The 21,244-nt window shown below is 49.8% G+C and overlaps 1 protein-coding gene across 2 annotated transcripts; it reads left to right on the plus strand.

Moving 5' to 3' along the window:
* The first annotated feature begins 494 nt into the window (after positions 1–494).
* On the plus strand, positions 495–21,202 carry bap1 (BRCA1 associated protein 1). 2 transcript variants are annotated; one of them, NM_001008205.1, is given in 17 exon segments: positions 495–639; positions 9,233–9,262; positions 9,466–9,520; positions 10,987–11,119; positions 11,220–11,339; positions 11,645–11,706; positions 13,551–13,693; positions 14,097–14,175; positions 14,291–14,414; positions 14,777–14,924; positions 15,002–15,162; positions 15,314–15,435; positions 15,517–15,941; positions 18,359–18,477; positions 20,179–20,271; positions 20,387–20,459; positions 20,547–21,202. In NM_001008205.1, coding segments are annotated over 17 exon segments (2,058 nt in total). In that variant the 5' UTR covers positions 495–602; the 3' UTR covers positions 20,681–21,202.
* The last annotated feature ends 42 nt before the right edge of the window (positions 21,203–21,244 follow it).

The raw sequence follows: 21,244 nt of genomic DNA on the forward strand, positions 1-21,244 counted from the left end.
ATGATATTTTCCTCTGATTTTCTGTATGGTTGGTGCATTTGGAGTAGTTGCTACCTGAAGCCAATGGGGTATCATAAATGTTATATTGGAAAGGCTGAGGTGGGTCAGAGATTGGCGTCACTCGACAGACTTGGGAAAGAGAACCAAATCTGGTATAAAAGTATTGTATGAGGAACTGATATTTACTTTAGTTGGGCTTTCCAACACAGACAAAAATATTCCCACACGCATTTTGTCTCAGAAAAAAAAAAGTTGCACGCTGGCGAGAATCACATTGGGTTAATATAACTCCAAGTTCATATAAGCGGAGCGATAATCATAAGTTTGCTTTCAGAAATAGAAGTTCAGTCCCACACACCTGCCCTAAGTGTAAGGCTACCCTGCTAATTGTGTTACTGGGACATATACACCCAAAGGCCAACAGACACGGAGCGCAGTGCCACTGCCCGCATAAACTCTACACCCCACCCCCCCCTCACAGAACAAGCGCTTCCGGCTTGTGGGAATGTCACATGACACACGGGCGGCAAGAACCAAACGACATGAAATGCTTCCGGCGCACTTTGATGAGGTCATAGTCTCGGAGACATGGATATGGCAACATGAATAAAGGCTGGCTAGAGCTGGAAAGCGATCCAGGTACGAGTGGGTCACGGCGCCCTGTGCTTGTGGTACTGCGGGCTGATTCCTTTGTGCAAGGAGCATGGGTGGGACAGTGATACCCCATTAGGCGCTGCAGGATGGCACAGGCCGGGCGGGTTCCTTTGTGTTTAGTATGGGGAGTCCCCACAGGCACCTGCGGCTGCACTAACGCTTTACTGAACTGTAACTCCCGGGGGGAAGGGGCACTGGCTCTGCTACTGCTCAGTCTGTGTCCCGCTTTGTTTCTGTTGTGCTTATCTGTGGGCGGTGTGACCTAGAGACTATAAACATGGATTGCAAGCTCCGTGAGGCAGGGAACCATAGCAACAACACACTCACATCCACTAACTGTATCTTCCATAGAGCATTACTGTGATGCACCCAAGGTCTTCTAACATACAGCAGCCAAATAATCCCCCTCCCCCCAGTGGTAGTGTCACTGTCTTCCCCCCCCCCTTGTAGGGTGACACTGTCTCTCCCCCCCCCCTTGTAGGGTGACACTGTCCTCTCCCCCCCCCCCCTTGTAGGGTCACACTGTCTTTCCCCCCCCCCCTTGTAGGGTCACACTGTCTTCCCCCCCCCCCTTGTAGGGTCACACTGTCTTCCCCCCCCCTTGTAGGGTCACACTGTCTTTCCCCCCCCCCCCTTGTAGGGTCACACTGTCTTTCCCCCCCCCTTGTAGGGTCACCTGTCTTCCCCCCACCCCTTGTAGGGTCACACTGTCTTCCCCCACCCCTTGTAGGGTCACACTGTCTTTCCCCCCACCCTTGTAGGGTCACACTGTCTTTCCCCCCACCCTTGTAGGGTCACAACCGTCTTTCCCCCACCCTTGTAGGGTCACACTGTCTTTCCCCCACCCTTGTAAGGGTCACACTGTCTTTCCCCCACCCCTTGTAGGGTCACACTGTCTTTCCCCCCACCCCTTGTAGGGTCACACTGTCTTTCCCCCACCCCCTTGTAGGGTCCACAGCTGTCTTTCCCCCCACCCCCTTGTAGGGTCACACTGTCTTTCCCCCCACCCCTTGTAGGGTCACACTGTCTTTCCCCCCACCCCTTGTAGGGTCACACTGTCTTTCCCCCCACCCCTTGTAGGGTCACACTGTCCTTTCCCCGCACCCCCTTGTAGGGTCACACTGTCCTTTCCCCCCACCCTGTTAGGGTCACACTGTCTTTCCCCTTCCCCCACCCCACCCCTTGTAGGGTCACACTGTCTTTCCCCCCACCCCTTGTAGGGTCACACTGTCCTTTCCCCCCACCCCTTGTAGGGTCACACTGTCTTTCCCCCCACCCCTTGTAGGGTCACACTGTCTTTCCCCCACCCCTTGTAGGGTCACACTGTCTTTCCCCCCACCCCTTGTAGGGTCACACTGTCTTTCCCCCACCCTTGTAGGGTCACACTGTTTCCCCCCCCTGTAGGTCACACTGTTTCCCCCACCCCTTGTAGGGTCACACTGTCTTTCCCCCCACCCCTTGTAGGGTCACACTGTCTTCCCCCCCCTGTAGGGTCACACTGTTTCCCCCACCCCTTGTAGGGTCACACTGTCTTTCCCCCACCCCTTGTAGGGTCACACTGTCTTTCCCCCCACCCCTTGTAGGGTCACACTGTCTTTCCCCCACCCCTTGTAGGGTCACACTGTCTTTCCCCCACCCCTTGTAGGGTCACACTGTCTTTCCCCCCACCCTTGTAGGGTCACACTGTCTTTCCCCCCACCCTTGTAGGGTCACACTGTCTTTCCCCCCACCCCTTGTAGGGTCACACTGTCTTTCCCCCCACCCTTGTAGGGTCACACTGTCTTTCCCCCCACCCCTTGTAGGGTCACACTGTCTTTCCCCCCACCCCTTGTAGGGTCACACTGTCTTTCCCCCCACCCCTTGTAGGGTCACACTGTCTTTCCCCCACCCCTTGTAGGGTCACACTGTCTTTCCCCCCACCCCTTGTAGGGTCACACTGTCTTTCCCCCACCCCTTGTAGGGTCACACTGTCTTTCCCCCCACCCCTTGTAGGGTCACACTGTCTTTCCCCCACCCCTTGTAGGGTCACACTGTCTTTCCCCCCACCCCTTGTAGGGTCACACTGTCTTTCCCCCACCCCTTGTAGGGTCACACTGTCTTTCCCCCCACCCCTTGTAGGGTCACACTGTCTTTCCCCCCCACCCCTTGTAGGGTCACACTGTCTTTCCCCCACCCCTTGTAGGGTCCACACTGTCTTTCCCCCACCCCTTGTAGGGTCACACTGTCTTCCCCCCCCCCCCCTTGTAGGGTCAATCTGTCTTCCCCCCCCCCCCCCTTGTAGGGTCACACTGTCTTCCCCCCCCCCTTGTAGGGTCACACTGTCTTCCCCCCCCCCCCTTGTAGGGTCACTCTGTCTCCCCCCCCCCCCTTGTAGGGTCACACTGTCTTCCCCCCCCCCCTTGTAGGGTCACTCTGTCTTCCCCCCCCCCCCTTGTAGGGTCACTGTCTTCCCCCCCCTTGTAGGGTCACACTGTCTTCCCCGCCCCCCTTGTAGGGTGACACTGTCTCTCCCCCCCCCCCCCTTGTAGGGTCACACTGTCTCTCCCCCCCCCCCCCTTGTAGGGTCACACTGTCTTCCCCCCCCACCCCTTGTAGGGTCACACTGTCTTTCCCCCCACCCCTTGTAGGGTCACACTGTCTTTCCCCCCACCCCTTGTAGGGTCACACTGTCTTTCCCCCCCCCCTTGTAGGGTCACACTGTCTTTCCCCCCCCCCTTGTAGGGTCACACTGTCTTTCCCCCCCCCCTTGTAGGGTCACACTGTCTTTCCCCCCCCCCCTTGTAGGGTCACACTGTCTTCCCCCCCACCCCTTGTAGGGTCACACTGTCTTTCCCCCCACCCCTTGTAGGGTCCACACTGTCTTTCCCCCCACCCTTGTAGGGTCACACTGTCTTCCCCCCCCCCTTGTAGGGTCACACTGTCTTTCCCCCCACCCTTGTAGGGTCACACTGTCTTTCCCCCCACCCCTTGTAGGGTCACACTGTCTTTCCCCCCACCCCTTGTAGGGTCCACACTGTCCTTTCCCCCCACCCCTTGTAGGGTCACACTGTCTTTCCCCCCACCCCTTGTAGGGTCACACTGTCTTTCCCCCCACCCCTTGTAGGGTCACACTGTCTTTCCCCCCACCCCTTGTAGGGTCACACTGTCTTTCCCCCCACCCCTTGTAGGGTCACACTGTCTTTCCCCCCACCCCTTGTAGGGTCACACTGTCCTTTCCCCCCACCCCTTGTAGGGTCACACTGTCTTTCCCCCACCCCTTGTAGGGTCACACTGTCTTCCCCCACCCCTTGTAAGGGTCACACTGTCTTTCCCCCCCACCCCTTGTAGGGTCACACTGTCTTTCCCCCACCCCCTTGTAGGGTCACACTGTCTTTCCCCGCACCCCTTGTAGGGTCACACTGTCTTTCCCCCCACCCCTTGTTAGGGTCACACTGTCTTTCCCCCCCAGCCCCCCTTGTAGGGTCACACTGTCTTTCCCCCCACCCCCTTGTAGGTCAACACTGTCTTTCCCCCACCCTTGTAGGGTCACACTGTCTTCCCCCACCCCTTGTAGGGTCACACTGTCTTTCCCCCACCCCTTGTAGGGTCACCTGTCTTTCCCCCCACCCTTGTAGGGTCACACTGTCTTTCCCCCACCCCTTGTAGGGTCACACTGTCTTTCCCCCCACCCCTTGTAGGGTCAACAACTGTCTTTCCCCCCCCACCCCCCTTGTAGGGTCACACTGTCTTTCCCCCCCCTTGTAGGGTCCACTGTCTTTCCCCACCCCTTGTAGGGTCACACTGTCTTCCCCCCACCCTTGTAGGGTCACACTGTCTTTCCCCCACCCCCTTGTAGGGTCACACTGTCTTTCCCCCCACCCCTTGTAGGGTCACACTGTCTTTCCCCCCACCCCTTGTAGGGTCACACTGTCTTTCCCCCCTTAGTCCCCTCCCCCCCCTTGTAGGGTCACACTGTCTTTCCCCCCACCCCCTTGTAGGGTCACACTGTCTTTCCCCCACCCCTTGTAGGGTCACACTGTCTTTCCCCCCACCCCTTGTAGGGTCACACTGTCTTTCCCCCCCACCCTTGTAGGGTCACGACTGTCTTTCCCCCCACCCCTTGTAGGGTCACACTGTCTTTCCCCCCACCCCTTGTAGGGTCACACTGTCTTCCCCCACCCCTTGTAGGGTCACACTGTCTTTCCCCCACCCCTTGTAGGGTCACACTGTCTTTCCCCCCACCCCTTGTAGGGTCACACTGTCTTTCCCCCCACCCCCTTGTAGGGTCACACTGTCTTTCCCCCACCCCTTGTAGGGTCACAACTGTCTTTCCCCCCACCCCTTGTAGGGTCACACTGTCTTTCCCCCCACCCCTTGTAGGGTCACACTGTCTTCCCCCCCCCCCCCCCCTTGTAGGGTCACAACTGTCTTCCCCCCCCCCTTGTAGGGTCACACTGTCTTCCCCCCCCCTTGTAGGGTCACACTGTCTTCCCCCCCCCTTGTAGGGTCACACTGTCTTCCCCCCCCCCCCCCCCCTTGTAGGGTCACACTGTCTTCCCCCCCCCCCCTTGTAGGGTCACGCTGTCTTCCCCCCCCCCCCTTGTAGGGTCACGCTGTCTTCCCCCCCTTGTAGGGTCACACTGTCTTCCCCCCCCTTGTAGGGTCACTCTGTCTTCCCCCCCCCCCCCTTGTAGGGTCACGCTGTCTTCCCCCCCCCCCTTGTAGGGTCACGCTGTCTCTCCCCCCCCCCCCCCCCTTGTAGGGTCACGCTGTCTCTCCCCCCCCCTTGTAGGGTCACGCTGTCTCTCCCCACCCCCCTTGTAGGGTCACGCTGTCCTCTCCCCCCCCCCTTGTAGGGTCACGCTGTCTCTCCCCCCCCCCCCCCTTGTAGGGTCACGCTGTCTCCCCCCCCCCCTTGTAGGGTCACGCTGTCTCCCCCCCCCCCCCTTGTAGGGTCATGCTGTCTCCCCCCCCCCCCCTTGTAGGGTCATGCTGTCTCTTCCCCCCCCCCCTTGTAGGGTCACACTGTCTCTCTCCCCCCCTTGTAGGGTCACACTGTCTCTCTCCCCCCCCTTGTAGGGTCACACTGTCTCTCCCCCCCCCTTGTAGGGTCACACTCTCTCCCCCCCCCTTGTAGGGTCACACTGTCTCTCCCCCCCCCCTTGTAGGGTCACACTGTCTCTCCCCCCCCCCCTTGTAGGGTCACGCTGTCTCTCCCCCCCCCTTGTAGGGCCACGCTGTCTCTCCCGCCCCTTGTAGGCTCACGCTGTCTCTCCCCCCCCCCCCCTTGTAGGGTCACGCTGTCTCTCCCCCCCCCTTGTAGGGTCACGCTGTCTCTCCCCACCCCCCTTGTAGGGTCACGCTGTCTCTCCCCCCCCCCCTTGTAGGGTCACGCTGTCTCTCCCCCCCCCCCCCTTGTAGGGTCACGCTGTCTCCCCCCCCCCCTTGTAGGGTCACGCTGTCTCCCCCCCCCCCCCTTGTAGGGTCATGCTGTCTCCCCCCCCCCCCCTTGTAGGGTCATGCTGTCTCTTCCCCCCCCCCCTTGTAGGGTCACACTGTCTCTCTCCCCCCCTTGTAGGGTCACACTGTCTCTCTCCCCCCCCTTGTAGGGTCACACTGTCTCTCCCCCCCCTTGTAGGGTCACACTCTCTCCCCCCCCCTTGTAGGGTCACACTGTCTCTCCCCCCCCTTGTAGGGTCACACTGTCTCTCCCCCCCCCCCCTTGTAGGGTCACACTGTCTCTCCCCCCCCCTTGTAGGGCCACGCTGTCTCTCCCGCCCCTTGTAGGCTCACGCTGTCTCTCCCCCCCCCCCCCTTGTAGGCTCACGCTGTCTCCCCCCCCCTTGTAGGGTCACGCTGTCTCTCCCCCCCCCCCCCCCCTTGTAGGGTCACACTGTCTCTCCCCCCCCCTTGTAGGGTCACACTGTCTCTCCCCCCCCCCTTGTAGGGTCACACTGTCTCTCCCCCCCCCCCCCTTGTAGGGTCACACTGTCTCTCCCCCCCCCTTGTAGGGCCACGCTGTCTCTCCCGCCCCTTGTAGGCTCACGCTGTCTCTCCCCCCCCCCCTTGTAGGCTCACGCTGTCTCCCCCCCTTGTAGGGTCACGCTGTCTCTCCCCCCCCCCCCCTTGTAGGGTCATGCTGTCTCTCCCCCCCCCCCCTTGTAGGGTCACGCTGTCTCTCCCCCCCCCCTTGTAGGGTCACGCTGTCTCCCTCCCTCCCCCCCGTAGGGTCACGCTGTCTCCCTCCCTCCCCCCCCGTAGGGTCACGCTGTCTCCCTCCCTCCCCCCCGTAGGGTCACGCTGTCTCCCTCCCTCCCCCCCGTAGGGTCACGCTGTCTCCCTCCCTCCCCCCCGTAGGGTCACGCTGTCTCCCTCCCTCCCCCCCGTAGGGTCACGCTGTCTCCCTCCCTCCCCCCCGTAGGGTCACGCTGCCTCCCTCCCTCCCCCCCGTAGGGTCACGCTGCCTCCCTCCCTCCCCCCCGTAGGGTCACGCTGCCTCCCTCCCTCCCCCCCGTAGGGTCACGCTGCCTCCCTCCTCCCCCCCGTAGGGTCACGCTGCCTCCCTCCCTCCCCCCCGTAGGGTCACACTGTCTCTCTCCCCCCCTTGTAGGGTCACACTGTCTCTCCCCCCCCCTTGTAGGGTCACACTCTCTCCCCCCCCCCTTGTAGGGTCACACTGTCTCTCCCCCCCCTTGTAGGGTCACACTGTCTCTCCCCCCCCCCCTTGTAGGGTCACACTGTCTCTCCCCCCCCCTTGTAGGGCCACGCTGTCTCTCCCGCCCCTTGTAGGCTCACGCTGTCTCTCCCCCCCCCCCCCTTGTAGGCTCACGCTGTCTCCCCCCCCCTTGTAGGGTCACGCTGTCTCTCCCCCCCCCCCCCCCTTGTAGGGTCACACTGTCTCTCCCCCCCCCCTTGTAGGGTCACACTGTCTCTCCCCCCCCCCTTGTAGGGTCACACTGTCTCTCCCCCCCCCCCCCTTGTAGGGTCACACTGTCTCTCCCCCCCCCTTGTAGGGCCACGCTGTCTCTCCCGCCCCTTGTAGGCTCACGCTGTCTCTCCCCCCCCCCCCCTTGTAGGCTCACACTGTCTCCCCCCCCCTTGTAGGGTCACGCTGTCTCTCCCCCCCCCCCCCCCCTTGTAGGGTCATGCTGTCTCTCCCCCCCCCCCCTTGTAGGGTCACGCTGTCTCTCCCCCCCCCCTTGTAGGGTCACGCTGTCTCCCTCCCTCCCCCCCGTAGGGTCACGCTGTCTCCCTCCCTCCCCCCCCGTAGGGTCACGCTGTCTCCCTCCCTCCCCCCCGTAGGGTCACGCTGTCTCCCTCCCTCCCCCCGTAGGGTCACGCTGTCTCCCTCCCTCCCCCCCGTAGGGTCACGCTGTCTCCCTCCCTCCCCCCCGTAGGGTCACGCTGTCTCCCTCCCTCCCCCCCGTAGGGTCACGCTGTCTCCCTCCCTCCCCCCCGTAGGGTCACGCTGTCTCCCTCCCTCCCCCCCGTAGGGTCACGCTGTCTCCCTCCCTCCCCCCCGTAGGGTCACGCTTCCTCCCTCCCTCCCCCCCGTAGGGTCACGCTGCCTCCCTCCCTCCCCCCGTAGGGTCACGCTGCCTCCCTCCCTCCCCCCCGTAGGGTCACGCTGCCTCCCTCCCTCCCCCCCGTAGGGTCACGCTGCCTCCCTCCCTCCCCCCCGTAGGGTCACGCTGCTTCCCTCCCCCCGTAGGGTCACGCTGCCTCCCTCCCCCCCGTAGGGTCACGCTGCCTCCCCCCCCACGTAGGGTCACGCTGCCTCCCTCCCCCCCCCGTAGGGTCACGCTGCTTCCCTCCCCCCCCGTAGGGTCACGCTGCTTCCCTCCCCCCCCCCGTAGGGTCACGCTGCCTCCCTCCCCCCCCCGTAGGGTCACGCTGCCTCCCTCCCCCCCCGTAGGGTCACGCTGCCTCCCTCCCCCCCCGTAGGGTCACGCTGCCTCCCTCCCCCCCCGTAGGGTCACGCTGCCTCCCTCCCCCCCCCGTAGGGTCACGCTGCCTCCCTCCCCCCCCGTAGGGTCACGCTGCCTCCCTCCCCCCCCCGTAGGGTCACGCTGCCTCCCTCCCCCTTTTTTTAAGGCTTGTGCTTCCCCCCCCCCCCCCACTTGTAGGGTCACGCTGCCCCCCTGTCTAAGGGTCCCAAAGCCCAGTTCAAGCCCTACTGTGTGTAACAAACTTTTTAAAATCAATGAAAGCAAAACATTTTTGGGTTTGTACTCCTGAATGTTTATTTATAAAGTTCCCAGAGCATTACAGTAATAAACACAGGGCTTGGAATCTCTTTCATGGCCGAATAGCTGAATGCCTATATTGCTGCTGTGAATGCCCAGCCTTGCACCCCCCAACTATATGTTCCAGTGCCACGTACAGCTCACATCTGTATGGCAGATTCAGGTCTCCAGTACCCCTGTTACTTACCCATGCCTGCAATGGCTCCTCTGCGCCCAGCAGCATCCCAGGAGTGATGTATTATAGGGGGGCTGACAAGACCTAGTTCCCTGTTTATATGTGTCCTGCACTTTATACGCATCCCTTTTTTCTGTTTCAGTCTAACTGTTGTATGTGTTTTCTCTTTCTCTCTCAGGACTTTTTACCCTGCTGGTTGAAGATTTTGGTACGTACCAAGTAGGAGGAGCTTATATTATAGCTGGGGCTGAGAACTTGAGAATAATATATTTAAATGCAAGGTTGTTACTGGTAAGGATATGGGAAGGTGATTCGCTGTGTTTAGTTAAAGGAGAAGTTACTTTGGATGGGTTGGAAATGCTTGCTGGGGTGAGTGTACTGTTTATTATTCTTTCTTTGTTTTTCCTGCAGGTGTAAAAGGGGTGCAGGTTGAGGAGATCTATGACCTTCAGAGCAAGTGCCCAGGGTATGATATTTGTGGGGATGGCATCTCTTTCCCTTTATATACATGCCTTTATTTCTGTCTTCCCAGAGCTTAGCCCAGTATCCGAAGGACACTGTGGAACTAGAGTGAATCTCGTGACAAAGCTAAAGATCTCAGCCAGCCAAAACTGGGGTGGTTAATATTGGAGAGGAGGCCCCTAAGGGAATATATGATCACTGAGTAAATAAAAGCTGGCTTTGTAATAAACACTTTGACTCCTTATTACCAATAGATCTTTCTATATTTTTAAAGGAATACTGTTGTGGGAAAACATGTTTCTTTCAAAGCGTATCAGTTAATAGAGCATCTCCATCAGAATCCTATGTTGAAATCCGTTTTTCAAGAACACAAACAGATTTTTTTCTATTTAATTTAAAAAAAATTCACATGGGGCTAGCCATATTCTTCATTTCCCAGGGTGTCACAGCCATGTGACCTGTGTTCTGATAAACTTCAGTCACACTTTGCTGCTAAACTGCAAGTTGTAGTGATATCCCCCCCCCAGCAGCCAATCAGCAGAACAATGGGAAAGGGAGCAAGATATCAGCTCCCAGTAGATATCTCCCATAATAGCACTCAATAGTAAGAAATCCAAGTCAGGCCATGACTCCTCCAGTTACATGGGAGTAGGAGAAACAATAGGTTACCTGAAAGCAGTTCTAATGTGTAGCGCTGGCTCCTTCTGAAAGCTCAGAGTCAGGCACAATGCACTGAGATGGCGCCTACACACCAATATTATGGCTAAAAAATACATTTGTTGGTTCAAGAATAACATTTTAAATGGGAGAGTGAGTTATTTTCTATGTAAACAGTGTAATTTAGAAATAAAAAAGTATACCATAAAAATAATGACAACATCCCTTTAAGGGCATCCCTTGAAATCCTAATCTATGGAAATACTTCTTTCCTTGAAGTTTCTTTGCCTTGCTGCCCCTTACATTGGGAATGCCCTCCCTGATTTCCTCCGGAGAGAATCCTCCCCCAGTCTTTTTAAAACTAAACTTAAAGACTCCCTTTTGGAGCACTCGCAAAGCACCTGATCTGGGAATCAGCACTTATATTGTAGTGTCACCCACTGTGACCTACAGCACTTATACTGCATTTGCCTATTTGTGTCTGTAAGTTCCCCTCCCATATAGATTGTAAGCTCTACGGGGCAGGGACCTCCATCCTCTTGTGTCTGTGACTCTTAATTTATTGCAAATGTATCTTGTATTTATTGTAATACTTTGTATTTATCTATTATTATCTTAATAACCCCCTGTTTGTATTAATGTATTCTACTGTACAGCGCTTCGTATATAAGTAGCACTTTATAAATAAAGATATACATATATACATACATACAAGTTGTGAGGCTGCTGTTATATTTTGCTTTGAATCGAGTAGGAGATAGATAGGGATTATACGAGTGTAGAGTTGAATCTAATGGTTCTCCTTTTCCCTAGGCCAGTCTATGGCTTTATCTTTCTATTCAAATGGATAGAGGAGCGTCGATCGCGCAGGAAAGTCTCCACTTTGCTGGATGATACCTCCGTTATGGAAGATGAAGTTGTCAACAACATGTTCTTTGCCCATCAGGTATGATGGAAGATTATATTTGATAAAGTATATTTATTGTGTGCAAAGCTCCATGTTAATGTCACTCACTACTACTTTCCTTTTTTCGTGTTCATTGTAGCTGATCCCTAATTCATGTGCTACCCACGCCCTTCTGAGTGTGTTGCTGAACTGTAGTGGGGTTCACCTGGGGCCCACACTGAGCCGGATCAAGGAATTCACCAAAGGATTCAGCCCAGAGGTACTGGATTAGTCTGAGTAGTTTCTCAGACAGTGGCATGGTGGGTACCTTTGGCAACGGCATGGGATACATGTTTAATGGACTTGTTACTTGTTAGAGCCGTTTTGCAGAATTACTTGGAAGGATAAAGGGGGCTGCAAGAGGTTAGGTATCCCCAGTCTAAAGAATACGCTTGTTTTTTCAGTGATACAGGTTGGTATAACATTATCCAGATTAGCCAGAGAATGTGTAGCTACAGGTTAGCCTTGACTGCAAGGAGAAAGAGTAAGGATAGAGATTGATCATTACTATCTTCTTTTTTCTAGAGCAAAGGGTATGCAATTGGGAATGCTCCGGAACTGGCAAAAGCTCACAACAGCCATGCCAGGTAGGTACAGCTGAAATAATGGCTAGACCTTTTCCTGCTATATTGAGGCTATTTGTCTGCTGCAGATCAGCTACAAACTCTCCCTACTGCCTTTCCTGCTAGTTAGTTACACTTACTGCCTTTAACTTGAAGGGGCTGTTTATGCTCCCAATAAACTACAATGCCACTGGATGGTGGTCTGCCTGCTTAGTACTGCACATGGAGGATTAATTTTTTTTTTTAACAGATTTTTATTGATTTTATGTATAAGTAGGGATACATAAAAAAGAGGGGGAGAGGGGTACAGCCATAGTTGAGTTTCTCCAATTATTTTGCGATAACGTACAATTACATACTTCTCGTCTATTATGTTCACTGAGGGTAGTCTAAGTAGGTGAGATTCCAGCCAGCCTTCCCCACACATTTGTGCGGTTGACTTCTGGCCTCAAATGTGAGTCTAATTAACGGAAGCATTTTATTAACTAGTTCTATCCACCCAGCTTTTTTGGGAGGTAGGGGAGCCATCCAGTGCATGATTAACACTTTCTTTGCATAGTACAGTAGTGATTTTACCAAAATTCTTGCATAGTTAGTGGGAATTAGGTCATTCACAAGACCTAATAGACATATTTCTAGTTGATGCTATGGTGGAAGGGCTAAGGTTCTCATCATATACCTGGTGATTTTACCCAATACCTGCTGATGATGGGACAAGCCCAGATCATGTGCCAGTAGGACCCATCTACCTCTGCACAGCATTTGCATATGGGGGCTGCTATTTTACCCATAATAAATAACCTATTTGGGTTATAATATGTTCTAAGTATGAATTTATGTGGATCAGGCCTTGGAGTTTGTAAGTACGTTGCCTAGATATTTGATTTTCTTGGGTGCCCAAAACCATATAGCCTCAGAATGATACAAGTGCTGTAAATTTGTTTTTTTTTGGTAGACAAGGAGGTAAGTATTGGAAATTTAACTTTTGCTAGATTCAAGGCAGCTTGCCAAGCGGCTACCGGTGCCCTCATACATGGCGGGAGGGGTAGGTGGTCTTAGGGTTTCTAAGGTAATTTTTCAGTGCTTCCATTGAGCCTAAGGTGTTGGCTTGGAGTACCACATTCCAGTTTTCCAGTTCCTGGGTAAACCACCAATTGATATAGCTAAGTTGGGCCGCTAGATAATAAAAAATAGGTTTGGGAGTCCCAATCCTCCTTTGTCATAAGGGGCCATCAGCGTGGTGAATGAGACCCTTGGTAACTTATTATTTCAGAGGAAGGGGCGTATCTGGGCATGGATAGAGTCACAAATTTGTTCGGGGATTGTAGTCGGTGCATTGTGGAAAATATATAAATATTTGGGAAGGAATATCATTTTAATTACATTTATCCTTCCCCACAAAGTGAGGGGAAGGGAGGCCGATTGATGGGAGTAATGTTCATAGGGATGAGGATGAATCTTTTTACACTAACTATGATTTGTAGAACCTCACAATATGGTCCTACTCTTGCTCCTAATACAGGGACTTCACCATTTCCATGGCTCTGCTGTGATGCATAATAAAAGCAAAATTAGTAAGTCCTGATTTACTGGACCGGACACTTTAACCCCGTAAACTCCTGGCCTGACTTACTAAGGGTGCTTAGGAATTTGGGGTTTAGCTAGATGAAGGCAGACAGTGACCTGATTTCCAACACTTAGAAGTTCAGGAATTGTACTGTTATGTTAGTAGGCCTTCCATCTCCTTCATTTACTTACTGCAACATGTGCATTTTATACCTCATTCCTCCAACAGCAGCACTTTGCCTTTTTCCCCTATGTGCCCTGTGTACACTTTGTGACCCCTGTATTTTCCTTGACTTTTCCAGACCAGAGCCCCGTCACCTGCCTGAGAAGCAGAATGGGATCAGTGCTGTCCGCACCATGGAAGCTTTTCACTTTGTCAGTTATGTTCCTATTAAAGGACGGCTTTTTGAGCTTGATGGCCTTAAAGTCTACCCTATTGACCATGGTAAGAAACAGACAAATGCAGGAAATGAGGAGTAAATTTATTCCTAAATCACTTTGTGTAGCTGTGCTATTTGCTGTCCAGTAGATTTGGGATAACCCCATATTTACACCTCTCTTAGTGGTCAATTTCTCTGTAGGAAAAGTTTAACTATATTCCGATCTGTATGTGGGGAATGCAGTGTATACATTGCTGTGTATAAAGGACTGTTATCCTTACTAGTATTTTCCCCCTTAGTAAATTAAGTATCCTATTTATACATTAATTTGGCAGATTGTAAAAACACTACTTTGATATATTGGCCTTTAATATTACCAATCTGACACACTAGCTTTATAGGTGTGGCACCTACCTTCAGACAAAAGGAATTATTAGCATTTCCTTCAGCTTTGCCCTCTTTTTTTAGGCCCCTGGGCAGAGGATGAAGAATGGACAGACAAGGCTCGCAGAGTGATCATGGAGAGGATCGGACTGGCTACAGCAGGGTAAGGGGTTGGGATGTGTGTCAGCAGCTATATATATATATATATATATATATAATATATATATATATATATATATATATCAGTATCTCTGTCTAATAGTGTATTGTATGTGCAGGGAGCCGTATCATGACATTAGGTTTAACCTGATGGCAGTGGTGCCAGATCGAAGGCTAAAATATGAGAGCAAGCTTCACATTTTAAAGATGAACAGACAGACTGTGCTGGAAGCATTGCAACAGGTAAATTGTCTCTCCAACCTCTTCTGTAAAGCCCTCCATCCACGGTCAGTTATTTACAAACAAAGCATGACAAACCTAGCAAATGTACACATTGGCACTCTACTGCACAGCCACGCTTTGTTGCAGTGGACAGGCATAAACCCTAACCTAGGTGTCCACAGACTCTGGCTCTCTAGATGAATTTGGGAGATGTAGTTCAGCAACACCTGGAGAAATTAATGTAGTCACTTTCCCCATGATTGCGTTTTCCTGAAGACCTTCTTCTGAATTACAACCAAAAAGCCCCTATTTCGTTTGATTATTGTCTTTTCTTTATACTAGAAGGTAGAATTTAGAATGTTGTGCCATTTTGCCACCTGCAGTTGATAAGAGTAACTCAGCCAGAACTAATTCAGGCCCAGAAGCCTACGGAGGGCCAGAGCACAGAAGAAACAAAGAGTGCTGCTCTGAAGGCTCCAGTATCCCAGGAGAGCCACCGGGCACACCATGGATCCCATAGAAGTGCCACAGGTATTTGGTGCTATAATTTAAACAGTGTAGAAACACAGAACCAGAGAATATATATTAATGCGTCTCCTTTCTTCTAGACGTCGGTGCAGAGCCACCCGGGGCGCTAATCCGAGGCCCTGTTATGTCTGCGTATAGTAAACCCAACTCCCTAGCCCAGAATGGTGGTACTGTAGCTGCACCGGCTTCAAGACTGCCAGCCTTCCTTGATAACCATAACTATGCCAAGTCACCTATGCAGGTGAGGTTAATATTGAAAACAAAATTTTGAAGTGTGACATCATCGACATTTTAGGAAAAATTGGATTTCAGGGGTTTCCTTATGTAAGGAACTGAATAAAAATATTGTGTTTGGTAAATGAAAATGGCAACATCTATATATCTGATTACAGGAGGAGGAAGACTTGGCTGCTGGGGTGGGCAGGTCGCGGGGTGTCCCTCCACCTGCTCCAGACACAGATGAAGAGGAAGAAGAGGAAACTGAGAATGTTAGAAGACCTCTCACACCTCCGGGGTGAGAACATATTCAGTTATACCTCCCCCTGTTCATACATAACCTATATTGCTAACTGTAAATTAACTATATCTCACTCAGGTTCAAGAGAAGAAGTTCAGAGCCTTTGCCTCCCCCGCCAGGGCCTGAACCTGGTGTTTTGGCAGAGAAACTAAAAGAGACACAGAGGGATTTGTGCTCCCCCCTTTCTATAAAGACAGGAGCCCCTACTGCTCCCCACTCTCAGCCTTCCCCTACTCCAAGCAATGAAAGCACAGACACTGCCTCAGAAATTGGTAGTGCTTTCAACTCACCACTTCGTTCTCCTTTAAGATCTGCCAACCCAACCCGTCCTTCCAGTCCTGTTACCTTGCATCTCTCCAAAGTTCTCTTTGGTGAGGAGGAACCACTTCTGCGCCTTGACTGTGTGCGCTATAACAGAGCAGTGAGGGAACTGGGACCACATATCAGCACTGGGATTCTGCATTTGAGCAAGGATGGGTACCTGTGCCCACTCAGCAGGCTGGGTAAGCTATTTGTACTTACATTTCACTAGCATGTGTATGTTTCTCCCAGAAGACCAAAGAAACAAGCCACTCATAATGCTCTGAAGGGCTATCAGCCTTACATAACTAATTGGAAATAGGAATTTTCCTCTTGATTCCCCTCTCTCTCACTCTCTCTGTGTCGCACTGTCAAGCCTTTGTCATTCTTCCTGCTAAAAGGGGCAAGACATGTTAGCAGAGTAAACATCCATTAAAAAGCTATGTAAAGTCCTTCAGAAGTACCATAAAATGTTTAATATTCTCTTAATTAGTCGATTAGGCAAAGGAAAATGAAATATGTGGTTGTGGTTGTTAGGACATAGAACTGACCAATACTCAGTATTGTAACTATTGATAAGTCAGGGTGTTAGAACCAGTGAATAATTTTGCTACTTGGAAAGGAGCCATGTTCTGTATGTGGAATTGTTCATAATCATTTTGTGTATAGAGATAATCACTGCTGTTCACCTAAACAGGTTAATCAAGCGTTGGTATTGGAGGCCACAGTAATTGGTTCCCTTGAAGCTCTGGCACATCTCTTGTATAGAAGTATCTCCCACTTTTCACAAGACCACAACCCCTATGAGGATGGTAGTAGACTCAAGGGAATAAGCAGGTGTTGTCAAAATGGACCATAAATTGGCCCAGTCTTCCACACAAACTATCTTCAAATCTTGAAGGTTCCGGAGCCTCTTATATGAATCTCTGATCAGTTCTTTCCATAGATTTTCAGTTGGATTCAAGTCAGGTGATTGACCGGGCCAATCTAGCAGCTTTATTTTCTTCCTTTGAAACCAATTGAGTTCCCTCGGCTGTGTGTTTGGGATCATCGTCTTGCTGAAATGTGTCCACCCTTGTTTCATCTTCAGCATCATAGAATCAAGAATGTCCCGGTATATTTCTCCATTCATCCTTCAATTATATGAAGTCTGCCAGTACCATATGCTGAAAAACAGCCCCACGCCATGATGTTCCCACCTCCAAACTTCACTGTTGGTGTTTTTGGGTGATGTGCAGTGCTATTACCCCTCCAAACATGGTGTGTGCAATGACATCCAAAGAGTTCGATTTTGGTCTCCCAGAATTTCATTGGCTTGTCCAAATGTTGTGCACCAAATTTTAACAAGCTTCAACTTTTGCTTCAGCAGTGGAGCAGTGAGCCATGTCAGTTGAGTGCATTACTTATTGTTTTCTTTGAAACAACTGTACCTACTAATTCAAGGACTTTCTCTAGCTCTTCCTGAGTAACCCTTGGCTCTTGGGCAACTCTTCTGATTATTCTTTTGACTCCTCTGTCAGAAATCTTTTGAGGAGCACCTGGTCGTGGCCAGTGAAATGATGTTCTTTCCACTTCCGGATTATGGCCCCAATGGTGCTCATTGGAACATTCAGAAGCTTAGAAATACGTCTGTAACCAGTGCCATCAGTATGTTTTGCAACAATAAGGTTGTGAAGGTCTTAAAGAGCTTTGCTTTTACCCATCATGAGATGCTTCTTGTGTGATACCTTGGTAATGAGAAACCTTTTTATAGGCCATCAATTAGGCCTAAACCAGCTGATATTAATTTGCACTCATAGGGGGCAGGTTAGCTTTCTAAATACTGACTGATTTCAGCAGGTTTCTTTTTGCACCTCCTTTTCTTTATGTGCACATTCCAGACTTATTTGTTTTAATTTCTTTGTATGTGTGGAGTACTTGGGTCGTTACCGACATCTGGTGTAAATTTCATGTCAATAGTCCCATTAGAAATACATTTACTGAGAAAAACATGTTCAATACTTATTTTCCCTGCTGTATTATCAACTATTTTTGCAATGTCCCCTGATTCAGGGATTCTGACGGCAGAAACTGGCATATATGGAGAGCACTCCGGACCTACCCAGTATCCTTTCCCCTAGTGTGTGCCTCTTAGGAATTACAGAAACGTTACCGATGAGCAGTCATAATTATGTTATCTTTGACTGTTCTATTACGCTAAGAAAGCGATACTACTTTAGGGGAAGTTTGTGCCCCCCAAACTGTTTCTGGGAGAAGCTTATAAAAAAAAATGCTCTACCGAAACAAAAGATCTAGGGGACTTGACTGGAACAGCAGTCCCCAAGGACAATATGGCTGCCATTAACGAGAAAGACTTTACACTACACTGCTACTACTTGGCTGAACTAATAAAAGGCCTTATATTTGCCCAGGTTCAGTAACCCATAGCAACCAATCAGCAGGTAGTATATACTGTATATACAGCTGTATAAAAGCAAAGTTATTGGTTACTATGGGTTACTTCTTGTGGGCAAATTTAGTGTCTTTTATTACCCAAATAGATTTATTGATGATATAATTGGATCTATGAGTAGAAGTGGGAGTGGATCTACTAATGAGATATTTGTATCCCCCAATTCAGAAACAGGTAAAGTATCCCCCAAGGGCAACAAAGTAGAGGAGCCAAGAGAGAGTTCCGAGCCAGACACAGAGCGCAGCAGAGTCACAGAAGTTCCACAAGGGGAAAAATTCTCTCCTAAGGTAAGCAATCCTGCCAAAAACCTGAAAATCTACTAGATCCTTTACATAAGTTTAGCTCTAATTTAATGCATGGGATCCTTTGCTTAAAAGTAAATACAGATATACACAAGGCTCAGAGGGAGAAAGTGAATTTGAACCAAGGGGCTGACTGGAATTTGGCTGTTCTTCATAGCAGCTAAATGTCTTTGTGCCCTCACCGAGACAGCTGTTAAGATTTCTGTAGTCTAAATACAGATTATTGCAGCTATTTCCTTATTTAATGTGAAACCATGTATTATAACCCTCTATATACAGATATGCTCATTTAAAGGGCCGCAATCCAGACTTTTTCCTGAAAATGTGCACTTTAGCGTGACTACAGACTATGGCATTCTAAGATAACTTAGAACCAGACTTTATTTTTAGTTTTCTGCAGCTTTCATTGTAGGGAATTTTAAACTATCTAGTTTCTGGGGGTTGTGCTTACCCTAGCAACCAGACAGTGCTTTGAGTGACAGACTGGAAGTTGAATAGAAGAGGGCCTGAATAGATAGGCAAGTACAAAATAAAAACAATACAAAAAAAATAAATAAAATATATATATACTTCTCTATTGCTTGAGTGGCCCCCAGCAACTATACACCATTGTATATTTCAGGCTGGAGATCAGCAGTTTAGAAAGTGCTAAAAAGTTGCCATAAAGGTGCTAATTGCCTCAGAATGGTTCTGTCTGCATTATAGTAAATATACACTGCAACCATCATTTTCTGATTAAGCGAAATACAGCAGTTTCCATATAATGTTTAGAAAATGAACTAAATATGAACCGTCATTTGTAAATTTACATGTTGGCAAAATCAAAGTTGCAGTACCTGAAAAGTAATAGAAGCCATTAGTTGTCTTGTCACATGACTTCAGAAATTCAGATTCCATTGGACTTGTAACGTGTAGTGTTGTAGCTTAATTGAGAAACTGCCGAGATTTGGGACTCCCAAACCAAAACCTTTCCCCTTTGAAGACATTAAATTATGATGCTACTAGTTGGATGCACTGGAAGTGTGATTGTATATTTTTATAGCTACCCATAAATGGGAGATGTGTGATAGCTTCCTACTGTGGCTGAAACGGATGGTTGCTTCATACCCTAAACCTGAGTTATTACTCCCTGAGTAGTTATTTTCTACTAATTCAATTTGGAACCATGATTGGTTCTTTTAAAGCAGTGGTTAAAATTTAAGTTATCACTTAGTATGTTAGAAAACAGCCATTTCTTAGCAACTTTTCAATTGGTCTTCAACTTTTTTTTTTTTGTAATATAGTTTTTGATATGTTTGTGTCTTCTGACTCTTTCCAGCTTTCAAATGGGGGTTGCCACCTCTGGTAGCCAAAAAACTATTGCTCTGTGAATCTATAAATGTTAGTTCTTTTTTATTAGTTATTTTTATATTAAGGCCCTTCTATTCATATTCCTGTTTCTCTTTCAAACTACTGCCTGGTTGCTAGAGTACTTTGTGCCTTGCAACCAGATAGCTGCTGAAATTCCAAACTGTAGAGATGCTGAACAAAAAAAGCAAATGAAAAAATAAATGAAAACCACAAGTAATAAAAAAAAAAGTAAGACCAATTGCAAATTTGTCTCGCTACATCAAACTAAAAGGTAATTTAAAGGTGATCATCCCCTTTAAAAAGAGAGGTTTAAAAAACACTTGTCTGTTATTTCAGGAGCTGCTAGCATTGCTGAAGTGTGTTGAAGCCGAAATCTCTTCATCCGAAGCCTGTCTGAGGGAAGAACTAGAGAAACGCAAAAAATTTAAGGTCTCTCAATACCGTCTACTATTCTTGTCGCCTTAGTTGCACTTTCTTATTCCATCTGACAATTTCCTTATGACTTTATCAACAAATTCCTATGTTTTTGAACTCTGCCTTACAGATTGATGACCAAAGACGGACTCATAACTATGACGAATTTATCTGTGCATTCATCTCAATGTTGGCTCAGGAAGGTAAGTGTAGTGATCGGCTGACTTGCCTGTGCAATCGATGCCCTTAGTAGGATTGTTTTCTAATATGCAATTCATTTCCTCCCATAGGGATGCTGGCAAGCTTGGTGGAGCAGAATATCTCTGTGCGGAGACGTCAGGGGGTCAGCATTGGCCGACTGCACAAACAGAGGAAGCCTGACCGGCGCAAGCGATCCCGCCCTTACAAGGCCAAGAGACAGTAGGGAACCCAGAGCTATGGGTTATGTGTCATCACTGACAAGTAACTGTAGAAAGAGCCGATAGCTGTGCTGTAGATAATTCCATTCCCGGGTGCTACAATATCTGGCTTTTAAACTCGTTAAATAATAGTGAACTGCATTTCACACCCAGTGTTTGGGTCTATGTGTTTAGTGATCTGACCTTTCTCTTATGTATACAATGCTCTGTGTATATGATGTACATAGCCAGTTTTTTTATACCCTCTTATAAATACTTTGTTATCTAAGTTCTGTATAAGATTCAGTGGCTTGTGCATTCACTTTCACATTGCACAACACGTTTCTCTTTTATTCAGTGTCTGGAATATTGTCTTTTATGAAGATGATATAACTTGTTTTCTTTATTGGCTGTAGCCTTGAAGTGAATCATGTTCAGAAATGCTGGGTTACAACCCACTTTCAGTTATTGTAGCCATGTCACTAAACGTTCATAAGAGCTGCTGGTGTAACAGCATTTTCATCATGAAATAAACAATGAAGTAATAACTGTTTCAGTGGTGTCAATGAATGGGGTGGGCAGGCAGGTGT

This window comes from Xenopus tropicalis, chromosome 4 (genome assembly GCF_000004195.4).
Source record: "Xenopus tropicalis strain Nigerian chromosome 4, UCB_Xtro_10.0, whole genome shotgun sequence".
Classification (NCBI taxonomy): domain Eukaryota; kingdom Metazoa; phylum Chordata; class Amphibia; order Anura; family Pipidae; genus Xenopus; species Xenopus tropicalis.

Coding starts and splice junctions, on each gene's coding strand:
- bap1 (XM_031900043.1), top strand. Junction 13,694..14,096: donor AGTCTACCCTATTGACCATG/GTAAGAAACAGA, acceptor CTCTTTTTTTAG/GCCCCTGGGCAGAGGATGAA. Junction 15,163..15,313: donor ATGCCAAGTCACCTATGCAG/GTGAGGTTAATA, acceptor ATCTGATTACAG/GAGGAGGAAGACTTGGCTGC.